Raw genomic sequence first — 22,347 nt, 5'->3', positions numbered from 1 at the left:
CCTGCTCACAATTGCCATAATTAAGCCAAGAAACTTCTAGCTGCCTCTGTGACACTTTCCATGCAGCTGGGAAACAGACAAAAGTCTAACCTTGAGAAGGTTACCGCCTAGTCTACAACCTAGTCTCAGTCATGGTAGCTCAGCCTACCATAGTCTTGAACAACTTACTAGTTTCAAAATAGGTACTGCAGTTTCTAAAAAGTGGGCAAAGTGTTTTGTGCGAACAATTGTACTTAATCACTTTCCTTCATACATTGACAGCTGAATCACTTCCTCTACAGTTTTCGTATTATAAATAAAAAATACAGCACTACTAAAGTGATAGGAATGTTTACTGTACTTTCCTCTAAACTGGGAAAGCCCAAGACAGCAAATTTTAGATTTTGCATATGCCATTCTAAAATTGTGAGGTCACAAAGGAAGTGAGGTCATACTGGCACTTTCGTTCTTTTCCAGGTAGACTTTCTCTTGATTTGCAGTGCTGGTTGTGAAAACATAAGCACAGTTCAAATGTTGGGAAGTGTCGCTACAGATTCTGCAGAATTTCCTGAAAAATCTCGACTAATTGACACGCTCTCATTTGAGGCATTTAAGTCTGGATCTGAAACTGAAGTGAAACACTATGTGTTTGGATACCGGTAAGATTTCAGCCAGGATTTTTTTACTTTGTATCATATCTAGAAACTGATTCACAAAATTTTGAATCACACATTGCCCAAAGCTTTATCTCGAATATGTATCTTAAGAGTTATAATAATTTTGAATGTCATGTCCTTGGAAGGAATTATGTCCTTCTCATTATTTTGTACATGCAAAAAAAAAAGGGCTTTCTTTCCTTTTCATTTGATGGGATTCATTTTTATTTCAAAATTCCTTTTAAAGAAGATAATTTTTATGAATTTTGGAGTAATTTTTACCAGTCAAGAATGAAATGTTTGTCCTTAGTTCTGTGTGTGAGTACCTCATTATGCTGTACAATCCTCTCTCCAGCAGCTTCCAGCCTCCCTGGTTTTCATACCTTGGTTAACTCTCTAGGTATGATGTGATGAAGGACCTTCTCTCATTGGGCTTTTTCAGAAACAATGGCCAGCCAGGGAGGCTTCAGAATAATGGGAAGGCACATAATGGCAAAGGGCAGCACCGGGAGTAGCAGACTCTGTCATCTACAATACTAAAATAAGCTCAGGAGCACCACCAACAGCAATTCAGAATAAATTCTCAAGCACTTTTAAGACCAGGGTAAAAAAGCTGAAGCCTCTTTTGCAGGGGGAAAAAAGACTTTTGAGAAAGTTAAGCACAGTGTTATTTCTTCTGAAAAATTTGGCATTAGCCATGCTAAAAGAAGAAATGTTCACCAAAACTGTGTACCAGAGAGGGTGGTGGCTTATGTGCAGTAAGAAATAAACAGTCTTTTCTGCAAGATTTCTCTCTGGGTTTAGTAATGATGACGCATACACGTTTCTTACTGTATATTATCCAAGCATTTGTAATTCCTAACAAAAGCACACTCAAGAAGATGAAAGAGTTTTAAGGTCTGAATGAGGGACAACATCAAGAAGCTCTAACAATAACATAAAGCGTTTGCAGTGGAGAAAATGGTCCTGAATGGCAAAAATATCACATGAAAAACAGCTTGACCAAGAGTTCTGATGACATCCTAGCAGCCCATCAAAGTTTCGGCAAGGGCTGGTGGTTAGCACTGAAGATATACTACAGTGCCCTGTGGTCTGCTCAATGTGTGCACTTAAGATTTCTGCTTGCACTCAGAATAGTAGATGGATAGAGAAAAATTGAAAGTTCATACATCATACTAAATCATAGTTTGTTTAACTGTGGCTAATGAATTAACCAGAATTGGCTGGATTAATGCAACACAAATCATGACTTAAAAACCATTGGAATTTAGCTCACACAAGTTCAAGACAAACAATATTATACCCTGACATATAAAACTGGGCCAGAGAATTCCTGGAAGCCTGGAACTCAGACAAAGCAGCCATCAACAGACACATAGAGGTAAACAACATTTACAGACCATTCAAGAGACAATAGAAAAGCCAAAAGACCAGGACACTCCATTGCCAGCAATCAACACCCAGATATGCAAAAATCAACACTAGGATCAACACCAGATGAACCATCAAACAGCACAATACACCCTAATCAAAGAACTATTAACTCAGTCAATCAACCAAGCAGCAAACAACAGCCCAATCAACTCCCAAGGAGAGAACAACACCCCTACCAACACAAGCAGGGCAAGTCATGGTATATAAACTGAGAGCGAGGCCCACTCCCTCTTCGCACTGAAGATGTTGCCTAGTCTGGCAATGAAACGTCTGCAAGAAAACAACAAGGCTCAGAGAGCACCAAGGACTCCACTGGGCAAAATGCCTTACAACTCATAATGCATCTGAACATTGCAAGCAGGATAGATTTATCTGCCAAACCAGAAAGCTCTGTTTTTAGGAGACATCACTGACTTCTAACACCTACATCCTCTTTTTTGATTATTCTCTTTCTTTTAACTGTTACTACAAATGCAGCTGACTTCCTCTAGGTACTCTTGAACAAAAATGGGCTCTGGTTACCTATTACACTTGGAGTCCCACCCTGTCCTGGATGGTCTTTGAAATATTCAGATTTAATGAAATGAAGGGTCCCCAAAAGAGGGTGCTTTCTTCTTGCTGGGTCCCCAAAACAGGAAAGGCCAGAACAAGCAGCCTTCTTTCCAGGATAGCTAAATCTGTACCCCAAGTGTGATGGGATCCCTCAATGTGAAGACTGATGTGTCCTCTGCCTCTGAGAAGGCAGTTGCTCTGTGATAGTTCTGCATACATAACATTCCAATTTGGGGAGATTAGATTTATATCCTGCCCTTCCTCCAGGAGCTCAAGAAAGCTTACCCAGAAATCCCTTCATTTCATCCCCACAACTGCAACCTCATGAGGCAAATTGGATTGAGAGCAAGTGACTCAAAGTCACCCAGTGAATTTCCATGGCTGAGGAAGGCAACTCTGGATAAAAGAGTCCGATGGTGAAGAAAATCTAACCATGGTTCACTTAAGAACTTGAAACTAAAGTCTGAAGTAGGTTTCAGTTTTTTAGAAAGAGAGACTGCAACTAAGGCCTATGACAGTGGGCAATTGGAACATGAATGCTGGGATAAGGGAAGAGGGCTATACAATAAAGCATTACATACACAGAGGCTCCTAAACACCAAATTATGTACAACCTGTTGGAGTTTGTGCGGAGTGCTGGAAAGCGTTTGGCCCGAGAGATCAGAAAGAAGACACCAGGCATTTCAACAAAAATAACTGTATTCAAACAAAGCATAGAACGTAAACAATTTCCTCATCCAGAGCCCTGGATGGGCAAAATCCTTAAATCCAAAAAAGCATATTACAAGTACACATGCACACACACACAAGTGTGCTGAGCAGAAAGAGAGGCTGCAAAAACAGGAGAAGCAAGCAAGCAAAGAGTTGGCAGAACTGGCTTATTTAAATGCAAATTAAGCAAGGAAGCAGAGGATGATTTCAGTTTCCCATATAAGGTCATTGAACTCTTAAACCTTGTTGACCACTTGAGGCCTGACTTTTTCACCCTGCCAAACACCTAAGGAAACCATTTGTTCCCATGGATACCTGGAGTCTCAGTGACTTGCTGCCAAGCAGAACAAACAAATACCAACACAACCATAGTCTAATACTTCCCCTTTAAAAAAAAATTAAGAAAATCTATACAAGAGAGGGGCTAGGATGCTTTATCCTTTCACTTCTCTGTTATAAACTACCTCTTCTGGCCCTTTTCCACTATGGGTTTCAAAATGGTCAGATCACTTTAGTTGCCTCTTTGTTCCAAATTCCCTTCTTTTACAGGGACTTTTCTTTTGGAAGAAAGATAAAAGTGTTCTCCTAGGCTGTCACTGTAAGCAGTAAAAGCTCCTTTTACATGCAAGTCTGAAACAGGCATGATGCTCTTGAGTCCCCACAACACCATGAGGCTTCAGAAGCCAAGGTGATTATTAGCTTGGAAGAGAAGCTAAGACAATTTTGTAGCAAGTCCTCTGAAATAGTGGGGTGGATAGTTTTCCATTGGAATGCTGTCAACCCTACTTCATGTAGTCAAGACACTGTTGGTATTTGTGCCCTCTTCTCTAGTGACTCAGAGGTGTAGCTTTGCCATTACCCCTGCATAGTAGCCAGTTGTTCTTTTTATCAGTGAAAAAAAGCAAAATTGGTTAGAGATGGACAGAGATAAGGCATCTTTTTTTCCTAAACCTTTCTGTTAGTTGGCTGGAAGGACAGCTGGCCAGCTCCATAGGAAGACGGGCTGCAGCTATGGGGACACTTTCTCAGTAAGACAAAACCACGTTTGAGGATATAAGGGGTGAGACTGGTGGCTGTGCGGAATTGCCCCAATAGCACTCGGCCCTTCCCAGCAAAGGAAATGTTAAGTATTATTCCCCAGTTGACTTGACATCTGAATTTTTTTCTTGCTATTTCACCACAGTTGAAGGATAATCCAATGAGTCTATGCTTGCAGTTAGTTGTTTTAACTATCCGATGACTCCTGTCTAAGTCCAAAGCATTTCTTATAACCACACCTTCTGTATGATATGAATTTGTTTTTGTTTGAACAAGCAGTGGCTTAAGAAAACAGGATTTTTCAGGTTGCAGATTCAATTTTGTCATATTTTTCTTTCCAGGAGGAGAGACGTTGAGCTGTATAAGTTTGTTGAAAATTTATTCTATCATCCTCTGTTCAAGTCTATTATGATCAGCAGCATCACACTCAATGCAATATTCTTGGCTTTAGAAACAGATTATAAAGTTCGTTATGAGTCACATTTCTTCCTGGAGGTAATGAAAATTGCTGCCAACTGAGGTGGCCACAAGTCCTCATTTTGCACTGATTGATTTAAAGACATTCTTTCTTTTCAGAAGAAAAGAGGAGGAAGATGAGGAGAAAGATCAAGTTTTGAAAGAGATTTCAGCCTGTTCATGGAGGAAAAGGCTATCAATGTGTGATAGCTACATTTTTATCCTAGCATCAAGGGCAGTTATGAAGAGAACCAGTTTGGCCTAGTGGTTAAGGCTCCAGCCTAGAAACCAGGAGACTGTGAGTTCTAGTCCCACCTTAGGCATGAAAGCTGGCTGGGTGACTTTGGGCCAGTCACTCTCTCTCAGCCCATGACATCAGGCTTGGGTGACAAGTGGTCGGTCAACTCCTGTTACAAACAATGGATCAACATTCAGTTGATCCAAAAAAAAAGCAGACCCTGCACATGCAGGAAAAACACTAGGAAGAAAAGAAATCAAAGGCAGTTATGACTGTAAATATCAGTCATAGTAGAACATGATGGAGGGCTGCTACTGAGCTTGGGCTGCTTGGAAGCTTCTGAGGGACATCTAGCTAGCCACTGAAGGAATGGCATGCTAACCTAGATGGGCTTTTGGTCAGACCCAGTGAAACTTCTGTGCTTTCATGTTCAAATTTTAAAGAAGAACTAGTTGCCTTGAAAGCAATAACATTTAATTGACAAAACGTATACAGCATATGTGTCATTCATGATAACTTCTAGAACTCAAGAACAAATCCTCCTCAAGCAATGCTGCCCTACAAAGTCTTAACAAATTTGCAGGAAGAGAAGGAGGTACGTAGGCACAGTCAATTCTGCTGAATCTAAGGAGTCTTACGAATTTGACTGAATTATTAATTTCAGTGATAGGAGACTTTTTCCCTAATACAGACAGTAGATACAGAGGGTGTGGATCACAGGAAAGGCAAGGAAATTAGACCCAAAACTAGATTTAGATAGCAGTGGTAGTATTAGTAAGTTAACTGCATGCATGCTATTGGATTTAATTTAGTTATCATGGGGACTTTAGCTGAATTGGGGGCTTTTCACATATTCAAGTACTATTTATTGTGGTGGTGTAGTGTTTTAGATTTGAAGGTACAGAGATGCTTCGGAGTGAGCAGTGAACATGGTGCCCCTCTGTAAGTCTTGAAACCAAACACATCTTTTCCTTGGTTTTCAGTACAGCTGCAGAAGGCAGTGATGTGATCCCATGAAAAGATGCAGCTGCTTTAAGAAGTTGCAGATGGGTTGATGGAGCCCCCCTGCATACTGTGAAACATGTTTTTTGTCTTTGGATTCAAAGCCCTGAACAGCCTTACTAGTTATGCTAATCTCTAAAGTAGGCTTCTGGGTTCCTCAGTGGCAGGAAGGCCTCCAGCAAAAGCAGTGCTATCAGTAGCAAAGACGCAAAGCCATTGTTACCCTCCGCAGCACAGATTGGCAAGGTCCAAATGCAAGCGAAGATTCAACATGGCTTGAGGCATCAAGCTGAAATTTGAATCCAGATTCAACCCACAAACCAATCTAGTACACATCTAATCGTACTGGTAACCAACACTTTAGCACTGGGCCTGTGGCTTGCTAACTGAGGGCATTAAGACTCCCTTGTTTAGGCCATGCCCATACTTAGCTATTAGCCCTTACAATATAGCCAACTAGCAAAATTACTAATAAGTTAGGATTTACTCCTGAGCAATTGCCTGGATTGTGAACCCTAATCTTCCATGTATTCCCTCTCCCTCTCCCATATATTCCTTAAGGCTTGGAAAATATTATGTTGCATACTCAGTATGATAGAGATTTGTTTATCTGGATTGTTTTTCCAATCCTAGTAATCAGTATAATTTTCTCTTCACCCACTCCCTGGTAATCTGTTTGGAACTGAACACATTTACTCTGAAGCTCAAAGAATATGAACTTGAAATAAAAATGTTTGCCCTGTAATAACCTCTTCTCTCACGATTTGGCCTTCCTCTTGAGAAGCACTTATCTTTCACATACCTTGAATCTCTTAACTTACTTGAAGGGAGCTAATGTATACAAATCTCTTGGCTTTAATTATATATTCCACTGGCATGGAAGCTGAGAGAAAAGCCTGGCTAATGTCAGGAAGTCCATTCATTGCTTTGTTTTTAATAAATAATCTGTCAAGGGGTTTGAAAATGGGAGCCATATAGTTTTACTTATTTATCAAACACTGACCCTTATACAACATTATCACCTTCCAATAGATTAAAAATAAAAGTGATAGATCCTGTGTCGTTTCATACATTAAAGTGACATCACTGCACTAAGAGTGATGGAGCTAAGCTCAAATTTCTAGCTGTATATTAGACAACTACACATTGGGTGGATACCATTTCCTATGCTGGACGTTGAGTGCATACCATTTTCAATGCAAAACTTGTCTTCTTAGGAGGTCTTTTTTTAACTGAATGAGCCAGATTTCCAGTCTCAGCTCTGAAACCTGAAGATTCATTGATTGATTGATTGATTGATTGATTCACTCACTTACTCTGGCATGCAACTCATAGTCATGTTACTTGAAGAGGTCTAACAGTCTGTTAGATGCCTCTCACTGAAGAATGCATGAAATTCAGCCTCCCCCTTCGCCCTCATTGCTAGAATTGCCACATCTAGGCTGTAATAATCTGGATGGCCACCAGATTATTACAAACTGGTGAGGTTGGTCCTGCCATTTTCTCTAGCTTCTTGAAGCCAATTTAGTGGTCTGCTAGAACCACTGAAATGGAGCATAGCTTATAACACAGCTGAGAAGCTGGCACAGAAAAAGAAAATTTTCTTAGATCGCTTTAGTGAGCATGTCAGAGAAACACAGGTTATTGATCTTACACATTCAGCCTTCCCGAGCATAAAGAATTACATACTTGACAGATTAGGTTAAGATAAGTAAAAGAATTTCTTACTGACTTTATTGTTGCTTCTGTTACATCCATCTTGGTGGAAAAGATGAAGTTCCTTTGTTCTTCTTTTCTTTCTAAATCCTTAGTTTGTCCTAAACCCTCAGCCCTACAGCTGCCAAGAGCTGCCTGGAAGAAAGGGGCAGAATTCATCAAGGCCCGAGCACATGGCCTTGATGAATGGAGAGCAGAGCAGCATGCTTGGTTTTCCCTGGGTGGAAGAAAGGGGAAAGAGAGAGAGAGGAAGTGGGAGTGGCAACAAACAGCTTCCTCAGAGTTGCATTGTGGGACAACTCAATTTACATGCTAATTCACATGCTAATGAGGCATGCTGGATTTGCCAGGACTTCCAAAACTTCTCTCCATGTTTTATATCTCCCCAACTTTTGTTTGTTTCTTTCTGGGCAGGAAACTCCACTGCCAAATGAAGGACTGGGCTGCAGTTGCCCATCATTCTGATCTGCTAAGATAAAGCCTTATCTGTGAGATCTAGAAGCATTGGGAATCAAGGGGTTACAGGCTGCTCTGCTTTGCTGCATGCAAACTTCTCATTTATTTAAATTTTTCATTAAATAATAATCATTAAAAATTGAGGTCAGGTGGCACAACTGTCAAGGAGAGCCTATACATATGGGCCCATTGTGTCCACAATTCTCAAATGGCTTGCCTCAAGCTACACTGTTTGGTGGAACAGCGGTAAAATTAAATAATCTAGTTGTTATTATTTAGTTCAAAAACTGGAGGGCAGATAAGCAGACAAACCTGAAAAAAATGACTAACTGTAATTTAGAAGCTTTCAAAGGAGAAGTCTCTTTCTCTCTCTCTCTCTCTCTCTCTATATATATATATATATATATGTGTGTGTGTGTGTATGTGTGTATGTGTGTGTGTATATATGTATATGTGTGTGTATGTATATATGTATGTATGTGTATGTATATATCTATGTATGTATGTATGTATGTATGTCAGCAACATATGAGCAAACATGTTCCTTTGAACAATATCAGTTACAAGCAATTTCTTTCTTAGGTAGCAGATTTGATCATTTTAGCCATCTATACTGCAGAATTTCTGATGAACCTTTACTTGGACCCAGTTAATTACTGGAAGGATGGTTATAAGCGTTTTGATGCTGCTGTTCTTCTCATTGCTTACCTCCCATACACCATTGACCATAACAATCCAAAAAGGCACCATGTTATAACCGTGCTGAAAGGGTTCCAGGCACTCCGGGTCCTGAAGCTGATCTATTATAGCCCAGGGATGACCGTAAGTAAACAGATACAGCTCTCCTTTTCCTGTTCAGAAGGAGCCTCTCATTTGTCTTGTAGACCTGTGCAACGTTCCAGTTCTCCTGTCAGCATTAATGCCAAGATTCACCTTCAGGCTTTGGGAACAGATCACATATTGGAATGCCTTTCTCTCTATTTTTAAATATCTCTTGGATCTTAGAAGACTAAGCCTAGCATGCTAATTTACCATTAGAAGATTTTAAAAATATATATTTTTATCTCCGAAGCCTATATGATCTTTCTATATTAACCCCAAGTTTCCTGGGTTGGGAAGAAAATCCCTCCATTCAGAACTCTTCCCATCAGATCTGACAGGATCCCTTCCATCCAGCAAGGTCGTCTGATGGGACCCAGGAAGCCTGGTCCACTGTTGTGGTGCTGCCCTGTGGAACAGTTTGACCTCTGAGATTCAGAAGGCCCCAACTCCATTGGTCTTCCATAAGAATCCCTCAGCTGGCTGGGGAATTCCGGGAGTTGAAGTCCACATTATCTGAAAGTTGCCAAGGTTAAGAAACATCGCCCTAGATCAGTGATGGTGAATCTTTTGGGCTTGGCATGTTAAAAAATTTGGAAAATGCGTAACTTGACTCTGCTGGCTGTCACCCCCCTGAACAACAACAACAGCAAGAGCTTTGCTCCAAGCCAGCAAAATCATGCTCCTTCACTCAAAGACGCCCCTTTGTGCCAAGGCACGCCCCTTTGCGCCCCTTCGGGCAAATTGCAGGCGGTTTCTCCAGGAACTGGCTGTGTGCAAAGGGGCAATAACAACAACAGCAACAACTATCATTATTATTGCCCCTTCATGCCGTTGCTCCCGCAGCTTCTGTGGGAACCTGCTTCACACAAGAGGGAGCAAGAAGGCAGCCAGGTGAGCTGGGGCATCAGAGGGCAGGGCAGCAGGGCCTTAGAGGGGCCAAGGGTGACTGTGGCTGGGACTGGGCTGGGGTGGCTTCGGCTTCTCAGGGAGAATAGCTGTTGTCAGGTGTTGGTGAACGCTGGCATGCCACCCAAAATGTTGTGGCCTGTCACCTTGACATATGTGTCACAGGTTTGCCATCACTGCCCTAGACTAACACTGTAAACCCCAAGTCACACTGGAAAGAAAAACCCAGTTTCAGAAGAAGAAGGCTGCTTCTGGTTCTTCTAAACACAAGCCATTGTGCTCAGCACTGAGTTAAACTTGGAGTAATTGATGTTCCGATTCTCTTAATTGATTAGCAGTCCCATACAGAACTGGTAAACTTACGACAGAAGTAGTAATTTCTATAGAGCCTCCACTCTAAAGCTGTTACAATACTGTTGTTCCTACTCATCAACAGTGTTTGTTATGAAGCAGATATCAAGCTTCTTGGTCTTTTGCAGTATAATAACTCTTGCTTAATATGCCCTTAGAGGAAATACTGAAAAGCATAGGGTCACCAGCTATGAACTCCAAACAGAACTAACTCTTACAAAATACTGCAAAAGACATCAGAACATACAGTAGATTCTCTCAGGAACAGATGTGAATTCCGACTTGGGAATGTTGCTTGAGTTCATACTCTTGGTCATGGATTTTGGCTACGATTACAAACATTTCTATTAACTCAAACCTGCAAAAAAGCCCATGCTGCCTATGTATTATATTACTCTAGGGACTAACTAAAGAATAGGCTGGCTGCCTTTCCTTTACTACAAGCGTACAGATGCCAGATACAGATGCCTACGCAATCTGCTAGTTCTTTCAAGACAAAATGTGTGACTGCCAACAACATCTCACACTTCAGATTCCAAGTCCATTTGTTGGACTGTCCAGGTGTTTAGTTAATGGATTTCTGCAAAGCCAGGATAAGGTGCTTTTTGGTACCTCTGCATACAGCAAAGGAATTACCTTGTGATGCCAGATCAAAGATGATATCAGCCTAGCAGTTTCTGTGCCTTTTAGTATTAATAACATCAGATGCAGCCACATTTCAGACATATTTGCACATTACTTTTTGTACTTCAGAATCCACTTCTGAGTATAAAACACAAGCACATGGTATTATTTATTCATTGTGGTGGTGATGATGTGCCATTATTGCTGACCAAATAAATAAAATCAGTGTCTGGAAAAGGCACAAGCCATCTTGTATGCAGCTCATTTCATAATAAACCATCCTGCAGCAGAGCTCTCTTTACAAAAATCATTTCCAACCCAACAGAATATTGGAAAGTAATTATGTAAAGGGAGCAGGACTCCGTTCATCTCCCCAGTAACTCTCAGAAAAGTGAATAGAATGGGACCAAATTTGGTGTGGAGGAAGAAGCCAGCAAAAGAAAAATCAGATTAAAAAATGGGCTGAATCAGGCTGGGGCCTGTGAAGAAAAAACACCCCCCCCAATCCCCCAATATGTCCCTATAGAGGCGCAGTGGGCAGTGGCGTGGAATGTTGCTGACATTTTAACTCCCCCTCTCCCAGGCATGTGATCCAGAATAGAGCTATTATTAAAGGATCGGAAAGAATTCCAGAAGCTGTGATCTGTATGCTTTCCCTAAGTTGCTTTCTCTGAAGTAGCCTGTGGGGCTGCTGATATATTGTGGATTCTTTTTCCATGCCATTGATGACCATTCTGTAAGATGGCAACTTTGCTTGAGATGGGCAGAGCTACACCCAACTTCATGTCCTTCTGTCCCATTATTTTTAGTTTAGAGCCTCCCTTTTTTCCTTCATGTAAAATAGCCTTCCCTGTCCTGGTGTCCTCTAGAGGTGGCTGGCAACTCTAAAGACTGTTGTCCTCACACACCTGGAGAACATGAGGCTGGAAAAGATTGACATAAAGTCACATAAATTGTATTCACTTGGTTTTTCTTTCTTTTGTCCATCCCTTCTACAGAATCTGATGGCAGCTGTGGGCCACACTGTGAAAAATGTGATCTATGTCCTTGTCTTGTTGTTCTTGCTAATGTTTATCTTTGCCATTCTGGGACATGGTTTGTATGGAAACCCTCAACACGGAGACCCGCAGAACTGGGGCACTTTAGCAGCTGCCTTTTTTACACTTTTCAGCTTAGTAACGGTAATTTTGCATGCATTTCACATCATGCTCAGCTCTGCTAGACTGACTATGCTAATGTTATTGTTTTAGAGTGGGAGCCAAAATTGGAGACTTAGTTCTTCCAGGCTAGTTCTCCAGCAAAATTAACCTAGATAGAAAAAATTTGGGATACAGCTAGAATGGGTACCAAGAAGATCTGTGTGTTTATAAAAGGGGAAACAAGGGGCAAGACCTTGCTTATTTAGATCAAGGTTATTAACTTGTCAGGATTAGTACTTTCCCCAATCCTGTTTGCTTTGATTTTGTTGGGGTTAGACTGGAGCAGGAAATAAGCCACTTTCAAGAGCTAAATTTTAATCGAGGTATCATTCAAACTTTGTGGACCTGCACAGGCAAAAAAGGACCAATGCCCAGTGTGAGTTTCGACAGTGCTCAAGCTTTGCCCATCATACATTTTGTGACCCTTCTCTAAGTTACTTCTGATGCCCCAGTGGATCACAACTCATAGTTTGAGAACCTGATTTAGGGATTTACTTGTTTCACCAAAAATTCAGAATATACTTTCACTAACTGCTTTTCTAGGATTAAATAAAGCTGGTGTAGTTGCCAAACTCTTTGTTCTGATTAGCATTGCAGTAAGAACCTTAACTTCCCTGCAGTATCGTCATAATGTCTGGGTACACTTTGTGAACAGTATTAGTTGGGCTTTAAAAAAACAACTGCTCTCTTCAGCTAAGCTTGTGCATGCGTAGAGTGAGCACACAAAGGTCCGTGTAGGAATAACCATAAGCTCTCTGGATCAGGCCAAACTGATTTAGTCTAGCCTCTTCTTTCCAGAATGATCAATTAAATGTTGATGGAAGGCCCCAAAATAGAACACAAGCCACGGGGTCTGCAGAGAGGTCAAAAACATCAAGATGGCAACTACGATGATGGAATCAAGCTCTGGCCCCCTTTTTTACATGTTTTGTGATTGTGGCCACCATCTTGACTTTTTTACCTATTTCCTGCAAGCACCCCTGGCATGGGCACGTTTCTACTTTCTCATGTTCCCCAACTCACTGCCTCTGGCTTATAGCCTTTATCTTGCTTCATCTTTTTTATGACAATAGGAAATAACAGATAAAACAAACAAAGATAACTGAAACAGCATAAATGCAAGAGTGCAGTGAAATGTAGGAATCAGTAATGATTACTAAACTGGTCATTTTTACTATTTAAAACAAGTGCAGTTGGTTTAGGTATCACGAGGAATGTGTGTGTGATGCAGGAGAGATGCATTGGACTAGAGAAATGATTTATCAGATGCTTGAGAAAGACAATCTTTAGCTTGTAATGTTTAATTGGATAAATTTCAGGTTGATGGCTGGACAGACTTGCAAGAAAAATTGGATAATAACTTTGTTACAAGTCGAACATTCACAATAATATTCATTCTCTTAGGATTTTTTGTATTTTTCAATATGTTTATTGGAGTTGTCATTATGGATATCCAGGTAAGTGGCCTTTGTATGGCATTTTAAAATTTCTACTCAAATCCAATTATTAGAAATAGGCATTGGGTATAAAAATAATGTCAACTATCACAGATTTAAAGAACCTTTAAAGCTCAATAAAATTAAGGCTCAATAAAAACCTCTTCAGGGGTATATTTTATTCTATTTTCTATATTTTTAATTTTGGGTTTTTTAACACAATTCAGACTAGATATAGTCCCACACTTGATTCTGTTTTACCAAACCTCCCTTGGCTGAAAAGGGTGTTTATGGTATGTCTACCAGATCTGGTCTCCAAAACTTCAGACAACCACTAGCTGGGAACATAGAGTTAGAGGTTCTTGTATATATTTGCAGCCATCTAGTGGTCTTTCAGATTTTTGCATCCCAGATCTGTCAGCTCTAATTCCTGTCCTTCTGGAAGCAGAGAAATTTTGGACCCAAAATGTCATGATATCAATATTAAAAGTATGAATTAATCATCTGAATAAAGCAATATTACCAGTTTGCAAACCAATATATCACTATTTCTGCATGGTCTGGTATACACATAAGGCTAAAGCATTATAAGGTTTGTTTCCTTGAGCTTAACATGATGTGTGAACCCAACCATTACTGTTTAACATGATGTAACTTAGCCACTATGGCTTAATGAAAATACCATGGTTCAAACATTGTATGTGATCAGGCATGCTTTATCCACTAATAATAAGCCATTGTCAGAGATTGTTTTCCTGCTAGTAAATTAGTGTTTTCTACAGTCATCCAAACATGGTTGTGCCAAAATAATGATACAGGTAGTCCTTGTTTAGACAGCCAGTTTGGTGTAGTGGTTAAGGCATCAGGCGAGAAACTGGGAGATGGTGAGTTCTACTCCTGCCTTAGGCATAAGCCAGCTGGGTGACCTTGGGCCAGTCCCTCTCTCTCACCCTAGGAAGGAGGCAAGGGCAAACCACTTCCGAGAAATCCAGCCACGAAAGCTGCAGGGACTTGTCCAGGCAGTCTCCAGGAGTCAACATTGACTCAAAGGCACCAAAAAAAGAGTCCTTATTTAGTGACTGACTCATTTATCAACTGTTCACAGTTATGACAGTGATGAAAAAATAATTTCACAACCAATCCTTACATTTACAACCTTCACAGGTCTGTAAAGCAAAGGAAAGCTGAAGTAAGATCATAAGTACAGTTATCAGTTTCACTTAGCAACTGCTTCATTTAATGACCAAGTTGCCAGTCCCAGTTGTGGTCACTAAACGAGTACTACCTGTAATGAGGAAAAACTTTATGATTTCAGTGTGCTTGGGTGATGCCATGAAGACACTATAAATCACAAGTGGGGAAATGGTCAGAGATTCATCCTGGCCACCTGGAAGTGGGAGAAGAATGAGTACACAGATGGAGAGGGCTACCTTAAACTTGCAAAGAAAAAACAGTTTGTCATTTGAGACATGGCAAATGCTGCAGTTGATTTTAAATTGCTGCTACTCACTGGCTTAACCAGTATGGTTGTAAATTGGTGTAAATGAGTTACCCCAACATGTCACTCTGCTCTCCAGTTTTGTCCTGTCATCTCTAGCCAGTGAGGCCATTCTTAGTAGGAAGCTAGAAGCAAGTGGGGCCTTTGTCTCAACATCCTTTGATCTGATATGTGTAGGATTCAACTGAGCAATATGAGCAAAAGCTGAAAGAAGAAAGGCGTATAACTCTGATTACAAAGAAGCAAGCCATCTTAAAAAGACAACAGGAAGAAATATATGAATTGTTCAATCTGCAGGTACACTCTGTATTTTCTATAATGTTCTTCAATAGATAAGTCTCCGTTAATTAGTTGTCGTCAACTCCCAAATATTCATAACTTAAAGTCACTGTTGACAGTCGATCCTAAAAAGCAGAAGCTATCTACCACTTCAATATAATCATTCTCAGTTCCAGGCTGATTGCTGTCTCTGTTGTCATTAGTTTGGTCTTCTTTATATTTAATCTTAATCCCGTTTTTTCACCATGCTCCTTTCCAGATCATTTGTTTTTTAAACTATCAGAGTGGTGTCATCACCATAGTGCAGGTTGTTGATGTTTCTTCTTCTAATTTTAAAACCACACTCATCTTCTTCCAATCCAGCTTGCCTTGGTATATATCCAGGATATAAACTGAATAAATAAGAGGAGTATATAATCTTGTTTCACACTTTTGCTGACTCAGATCTAGGCTGTTTTGCTATATTCTCACTGGACTGTGGCATCCTGCCCTGTGAATAGGTTTCTCATGTGGACAATGTCCTAGTTCCAAGTCAAGTCCTACTTTCCTAAGCACGTTCCATAACATGATATGGTCGACACAATCAAAGACCTTTTTATGATCAATGAAGTGCATACAGTATTGACCTCTTTGGGGTATTCTTTGGCCTTCTCAGTTGTCCAGCATGCAGGAGCAATAATGTCTCTTGTTTCTTGGTCTTTTCTAAATCTAGCTGGAACATCGGGCATCTCCCTTTCCATGTAATATTCATTAGATGAACTTAAGCATCATTTGCTAGCATGTGAAGGATATTGTACAATAATTTGCACACTCTGTTAAGTCTCCTTTCTTTGGTAGTGGTATGAAGAATGAGCTCTTCCAATTTGTTAGTCACTGTGTCATTCTCTGGATTTGCTGGTTTGGTTAGAACCTTTACAGAAACTTCTGTTGCTTGCCATATTTTGCAGATAGTCCATTAATTTCTGTAGCCTTCTGACCTGGTAATGACCAGAGTACTGACTGGAGGCAGCACCTAATCCCAACGAATGCAAGAACTTTTGAAGGGAGGCAAAGGCTATATTCCACTTTACAAATTTTAAGACTTTTATTTATTTTATTTATGTGGCTACATCAACTTGCAAAGCCTAGGAGGGTGGACTTAACTCAGGGCAACAGCCTATTGTTGGGGAAGGTGTGTGCTACAATAAAGCAATCTGTCCAGTCCTTGGAAAACAGTGAACCCTCACACATCTCAAATTTGGAACCTCCTTCTGAGTTTGGAAACCTTTTGGAAGCCTTTTCTTGTTTTTCCATGTCTGTTTCCATCTTTGATATCTCTATATGCTTCTTGTCTCTTTAGCAGTTCTCTGAAATTCTTCGTTAAGTTCTTCCTGAGATCATTGTCTTTTTCAGCTTTGGCTTCTCTTCTCCACTTGGCTGTTTCCACTATTCTGACATCAATTTGTTTTCTTCTGCTCCTTGGTCTTTAGCAGTCTCTTCTCACATTCATCATTAACAACTTTTTTGATTTCATTCCACAGTTCCTCTGGTTCTCTGTTAATGAGATCCAGGATTTCAAAATGATTCCTGATGTTCTCCTTGAAAATGGTGGGTATATGCCATCATAAACCATCACAATATTCCATCATCTTGTGGAAACTGATTGGCTTTCTTCTTCTGTGTTAGCTTGACTTGGAACTAGGATATAAATAGTTCATGAAATATTCCATAGTCAGCCCCTGGTCATGTCTTTGCTGTTATAACTGAACTCTTCCACTTCCTTAAACCAATAATGTCGTCAATTTTGATTTCTGTGTACTATCTAGTGATCTTAATGTATATAGGCATTGTTTTGTTATTGGAAGACTGCGTTAGAAGAAATAATTGGACTGGGAGAAATTGCTTTCTAGCTCCATTTTGGTTTTGTAAGCCGTACAGTCCAAATATGTTTTCCTCCCTAATATTTGCAGGTTTGGGCATTCTAGTCTTGCAATCACAAGCAGCACATCTTGCCTGCATATTCTGTCAATTTCAAATTGAAATTTATCTTAAAACTCATCAACCTCTTCTTCTGCATCAGTGGTTGGAGCATAAACTTGGATAGTCATCATATTTAAAGGTTGTCCACAAAGTCTTATTGATATTATTTGGCCGTTGACTGCACTGCGCCCAAGTACTGTTCTTGCTATATACTTCCGGACTATACTTCCTGATTATGAAAACAAAACCATTCTATCTTTGTTTTTCATGTCCTGAGTAGTAAAGAGTATGATCGTCTGACAGAAAGTGTCGAGTTCCAGCCCATCTCAAGTTGCTGATGCCTAAGATATCAATGCGTAGTCAATTCATTTCATTTTTCACTGTACTGAGCTCTCTCATGTTCATGCTTCTTATGTTCCATGTTCCCAATGAAATGTTGTTTTTGCAACTTTGGGTTTTCTTTTCCTCATGGCGACATAAGCAACCAGACAGCTCAAAAGCTTTAATTTAGCCATATTGTAAACATTATTAATACTCTGAGAGTTCCTTAGCTCTTCCTCAATATCATATTGCGTGCCATCTGGGCTGAGGGAGCCCATTATCTGGCATTATCTTGTCAATCGCTTTGTTGATGTGGTTTTCTTGGTAAAAGACCGGAATGGTTTACCATTGCCTTCTCTACCCCGCCCCCCACCTCCCATATGAAATGATGCTTTTGCCATTGTCACTGAAATGATCATCCACCTCCATCATCTTTCTATATCACTGCTGCCCAATCTGCTATAGATGCCCCTCCCCTCCATGTTGAGACAGCACAGCATGACCTGATGATACCCCCATCGTTAAATATTGAGTCTGGACAAAATTTAAAGGGGTTATTCATGAGGCAAACTTCTAAATCTGCGAATCCACCCCACACTTTCCAGTGCTGGCTCTCTGCTATTTGAAGAAGTTACTTGAAATAATCATTAGTTCTGTGGAACCGGAACTGGCTTCTGAGTGAGCTCTGGTAATTAACCTTTATACCTCTCTTTTCACCCTAGAAATCAACTGAGTACAAAACTTTTGATGAAATGGTGGAAAGCTTTAAAAAAAACCTGCTTCATTCAGATCCTATGCTCTTGGAAGACTTCTGTGCCAGCCTGCCATTCATCGACCTCTATCTGACATCCCTTGATTGTCAGGATGCCACCATATACAAGTGTGTAACTTTTCTTGGATAGAGCCTGAAAAGTAGATCCTACTCACACGCTAGCATTCAGCAATGATCAAATGCTGGATGGTCCTCAATCCTGAGACCAAATAGAAAACATTATTCTTTTTTTTTAAAGCATCTGAAATGGTTATCCCAAGACTGTTGTTAAGGAATGTGTTTAGAAATGGCGTATCCAAATGACTGTCAGAGCCCAAAGCATTTACTTCATGTTGAAAATAGAACTTCATCAAAGAGAATTGAGTGGGGTAGTTTCTGTGTTGCCCTGGTAAAGAACGAACGTGGTCTTTTTGCTTTTCAGTACTGATATGATGACTGGATATGTTTAATTTCAGGCTGCAAGAACTCTACTATGAAATGATTGCGATATTGACCACCCTGCTGTACCAGTCCGAGGAAAAGTCTTTGCAGGCTCTGCAGTGCTTTAAGGGAACATCTAGGTAATCCACTGTTATCACAGACATGTAGGTCATCTACTGCCATGAATTAATACGCCCAAAATACTTTCTTTGCATTTGAAAAATAAAGAAGAAAAGAAACCCAAGTTTAAGAACTAGTCAGATTAATGCAAAACTCCCATGAGTTAAGGTATTATTGATGTAGTTCCTTTCTGGGAAAATGTAAACATAATTTGACTGCTTTGCCAGTATATCTTGGTGTTTGTGGCTATATTTCTTTAATTCTGCATAAGTTTATGGCAAAGTACACACACACACACACACACACACACCCCTATATACATGCATAAGATATACATACACACAATAGACCCATGTACACACGTATTTATCTACTTGAGAGTTTTCTATTCTTGTTATGAAGAAGGGGTTGGAGCTGGTGTCCATGTGAAACTTCCCTTCCCAAAGTTGATGAATGCACAGAGAAACTCAGGCTAGACCTTCTGTCAGGAACTTTTTAGTGATTAAGTCCATTATTTTGGCCAGAAGGTATTGTCAGGTGTCGAGCATATACCCTTCCTGCATTATTGTCAACATATGAAAAAGAACTAATACTTCAGATGCAACTGAATGGAGAAATTGTCAGCTCTTGAAATTCTTTTAAGAACTTTGCAGATTGATTGTCCCCTTCTGAATGAAAGGAAAGGGTTCTCATAATCAGTGCTGAATTTTCTGGCTCACATATTTTTATATTATAGCCGTGAAGTCCTTTGTGATTATATATAGTGGATTGGCATATAATATTACATAAAGAATGACTTGAAAAATGTCCTATTTAATAGTAAGTAGTTAGTCTAGGTCAGTTGCTGGCTTTTTAGTAGTAAAATAAATTTGAAACAGACCTAAACAGTATCTGATTCTAGGCTCAGAAGCATTTGAAAAATGATGCCCATAAAGCAAAATTATTGACACTTTCTAACAGAGAAACTATTTTTAAAAAATCATTTAAGAGAAGTTCTTTTATCACGCTGCATGTATTTTTGGGGAGTAGAACTCACTTAGATTAAAAGTTGGTTTGCAACAGTAAGTCATTTTGAGGTTGAGACCCTCACTGTCAGTGACATCTAATACATCTTTCTTTCCACATAGTCCTACTGTAGATATATTTCATAGAGCATTAATTCTAATAGTATGTGAGCATTCTGCATTAGACATATTATGGATTGTATGTTAGCTTTACAGCAGATGGCAGCATTTTCCTCACTTTGACTAATCAAAAAAGCTAAGTGAAGTTGGACCTGGTTATAATTTGGATAGGAGACCACCAGAAAATCCCAGGGCTGGAGGGTAGATTAGGAAGTAATAAAACGTTCTGGAAGAAGGCAATGGCAAAAAAATGTATTTTATTGCTGCCCAGAAAACTATCAATCAAGTGCTTGCCTCCATTGGAAAAGAATACTTACATTCAGATGTGGAATGGGGTCTGCCTACTTATTACAAATAGTATAATTCTTGAATATAACTCTAGATTTCCCAAATTTAGAAGCTCTTCTAGTATCTTCCATTATAATTCCTTATTGCATGTCAGGAAAACTAAAGTTCAAAATAAACAGAGATAAGTGAAGGGTGCTCAGAATGAGAAGGGCATATTCAGATATATTCAGAGTAAATACGAGGTATACAAGCTGTTCAGTGAAGATAACAACGTGCTAATAGGTAACAAAGAAAAGGAGGAGTTACTCAACTATTTTGGTTCAGTCTTCTCCAGGAAAAAAGTGAAGCCAATTAGTGGCCTGCTAGGACCAACTGAACTGGAGCAGAGCTTATAACACAGCAGAGAAGCTGCACACAGAAAAAGAGTATTATCTTAAATAGCTTCAATGAGCATGTCAGAGAAACACTCATTGTTGATCTTACACATTTAGCCCTCCCAAGCATAAAGAATCACACACTTAGACAGAGTAGGTTTTAAAAGTAAAAAATCTTACTGACTTTATTCTTAGTTCAGTTACATCCATGTTTGGTGAAAAAGATGAAATCTTTGTTCTTCTTTTGTCCCTATACATAATTCACCCTTAGCCCTACAGCTGCTAAGAGCTGTGTGGAAGAAGGGGGGTATTCTAGGCACACCACATGGTGCCCAGAGATGGAGCAGCACATAGCTGTATGCTTTGCTCCCGGTGAAGGAGGAGGAAGAACAGAGAGGAAGTGGGAGTGGCAACAAACAGCTTCCTCAGAGTTGCATTGTGGGACAAACTCAATTTACATGATAATGCACATGCTAATGAGGCATGCTGGATTTGCCAGGACCTCCAACAAAAGTATGTGTTCCACCAGGAAATTATGAAGAACAGGGCAGGACTAAAGCATGAGATTGACAGAAGATGATCAGGGATTATCTCCTTACTTTGAATGATTTAAATTTCTAGGATTTGATGAACTGCATCCTAGGATGCTGAAGGAAGTTGTGGATGGATTGTCTGAAACTTTATGTATAACTTTTGAGGGATCCTGAAGGACTGGTGATATGCTTGATGATTGGAACAGGGCAAATGATTCAAAGCAGGGTGGTGATGGTGGTGGATGGGGACAATCTTCTGAGGGCCAAAAGCCATGCTTGACAATTTTGGGGAGATGAGCACTACAAAGTATATGGGGCCACATCATATAAGCAGGGAAGAGTGGTTTTGAAGAGGTATTTCTGTCCTGTTCTGACTAGGAGACAGCCGGGCAGAGATACAAATAAGTCCTTTATTTACAACAAACTATTTACAACAGATGGGAATCCTTAGAATAGATTAGACAGTACAGATCAATCAAATCCACCCAGACAGTGAAGGAAAACAAGGCAAGGCTGCAGGATCAGGAGTAGAAAGAGTTCGTGGCAATGCAGCAAGGCAGAACTCGGCTAACCCTCTCAGTGAAGCAGCAAGACCAGGTGTGGCTAGGACTCGTGGCACGGAGGAAGCTTGAAACTCAGCTGTAGGGCGCGGCACGGAGGTAAAGCTAGGCTTGGCAATGGAGGCTAGGCAAGACTCAGCTGGCAAGACAAGGCAAGGTGTGGATCTGGAGACAAAGCAGGACTCGACTGGAACTGTGATGCTTGGCTTGGAACTGGAGACAAGGCTGGACTTGGATGAAATGACAATGTGAGGCTTGGAACTAGAGGCAAGGCTGGGCACAGCTGGAATGACTTGACGAGTTTCAGATCTAGAGGCAAGGCTGGATGCGGTTGGAACAACTTGACGAAGCGTGGAACTGAGGGCAAGGCTGGGCTTGACTGGGACGACAAGACAAGGCTTGGAACTGGAGGCAAGGCTGGACTCGACTGGAGCAGCAAGACGGAACTTGGAACTGGATGCAAGGCCGGATTCGGCTGGAGCAGAATGCACGGAAGGCAGGTCCACATCGGCAGAAGGAGCTG

General features: G+C 40.4%; 1 protein-coding gene across 1 annotated transcript; it reads left to right on the top strand.

Moving 5' to 3' along the window:
• Positions 1 to 510: 510 nt before the first annotated feature.
• Positions 511 to 18,969, top strand: CATSPER3 (cation channel sperm associated 3). Its single transcript, XM_063292885.1, has 8 exons — positions 511 to 638; positions 4,712 to 4,865; positions 8,821 to 9,060; positions 11,940 to 12,122; positions 13,460 to 13,597; positions 15,252 to 15,371; positions 18,356 to 18,513; positions 18,861 to 18,969. Exons 1-8 carry the CDS (start codon positions 511 to 513, stop codon positions 18,967 to 18,969), a joined length of 1,230 nt encoding a protein of 409 aa, XP_063148955.1.
• The last annotated feature ends 3,378 nt before the right edge of the window (positions 18,970 to 22,347 follow it).

The sequence above is a fragment of the Candoia aspera genome, chromosome 2, assembly GCF_035149785.1.
Source record: "Candoia aspera isolate rCanAsp1 chromosome 2, rCanAsp1.hap2, whole genome shotgun sequence".
In the NCBI taxonomy this organism is placed as follows: Eukaryota; Metazoa; Chordata; class Lepidosauria; order Squamata; family Boidae; genus Candoia; species Candoia aspera.
This window is presented reverse-complemented; position numbering and strand designations above follow the sequence as displayed.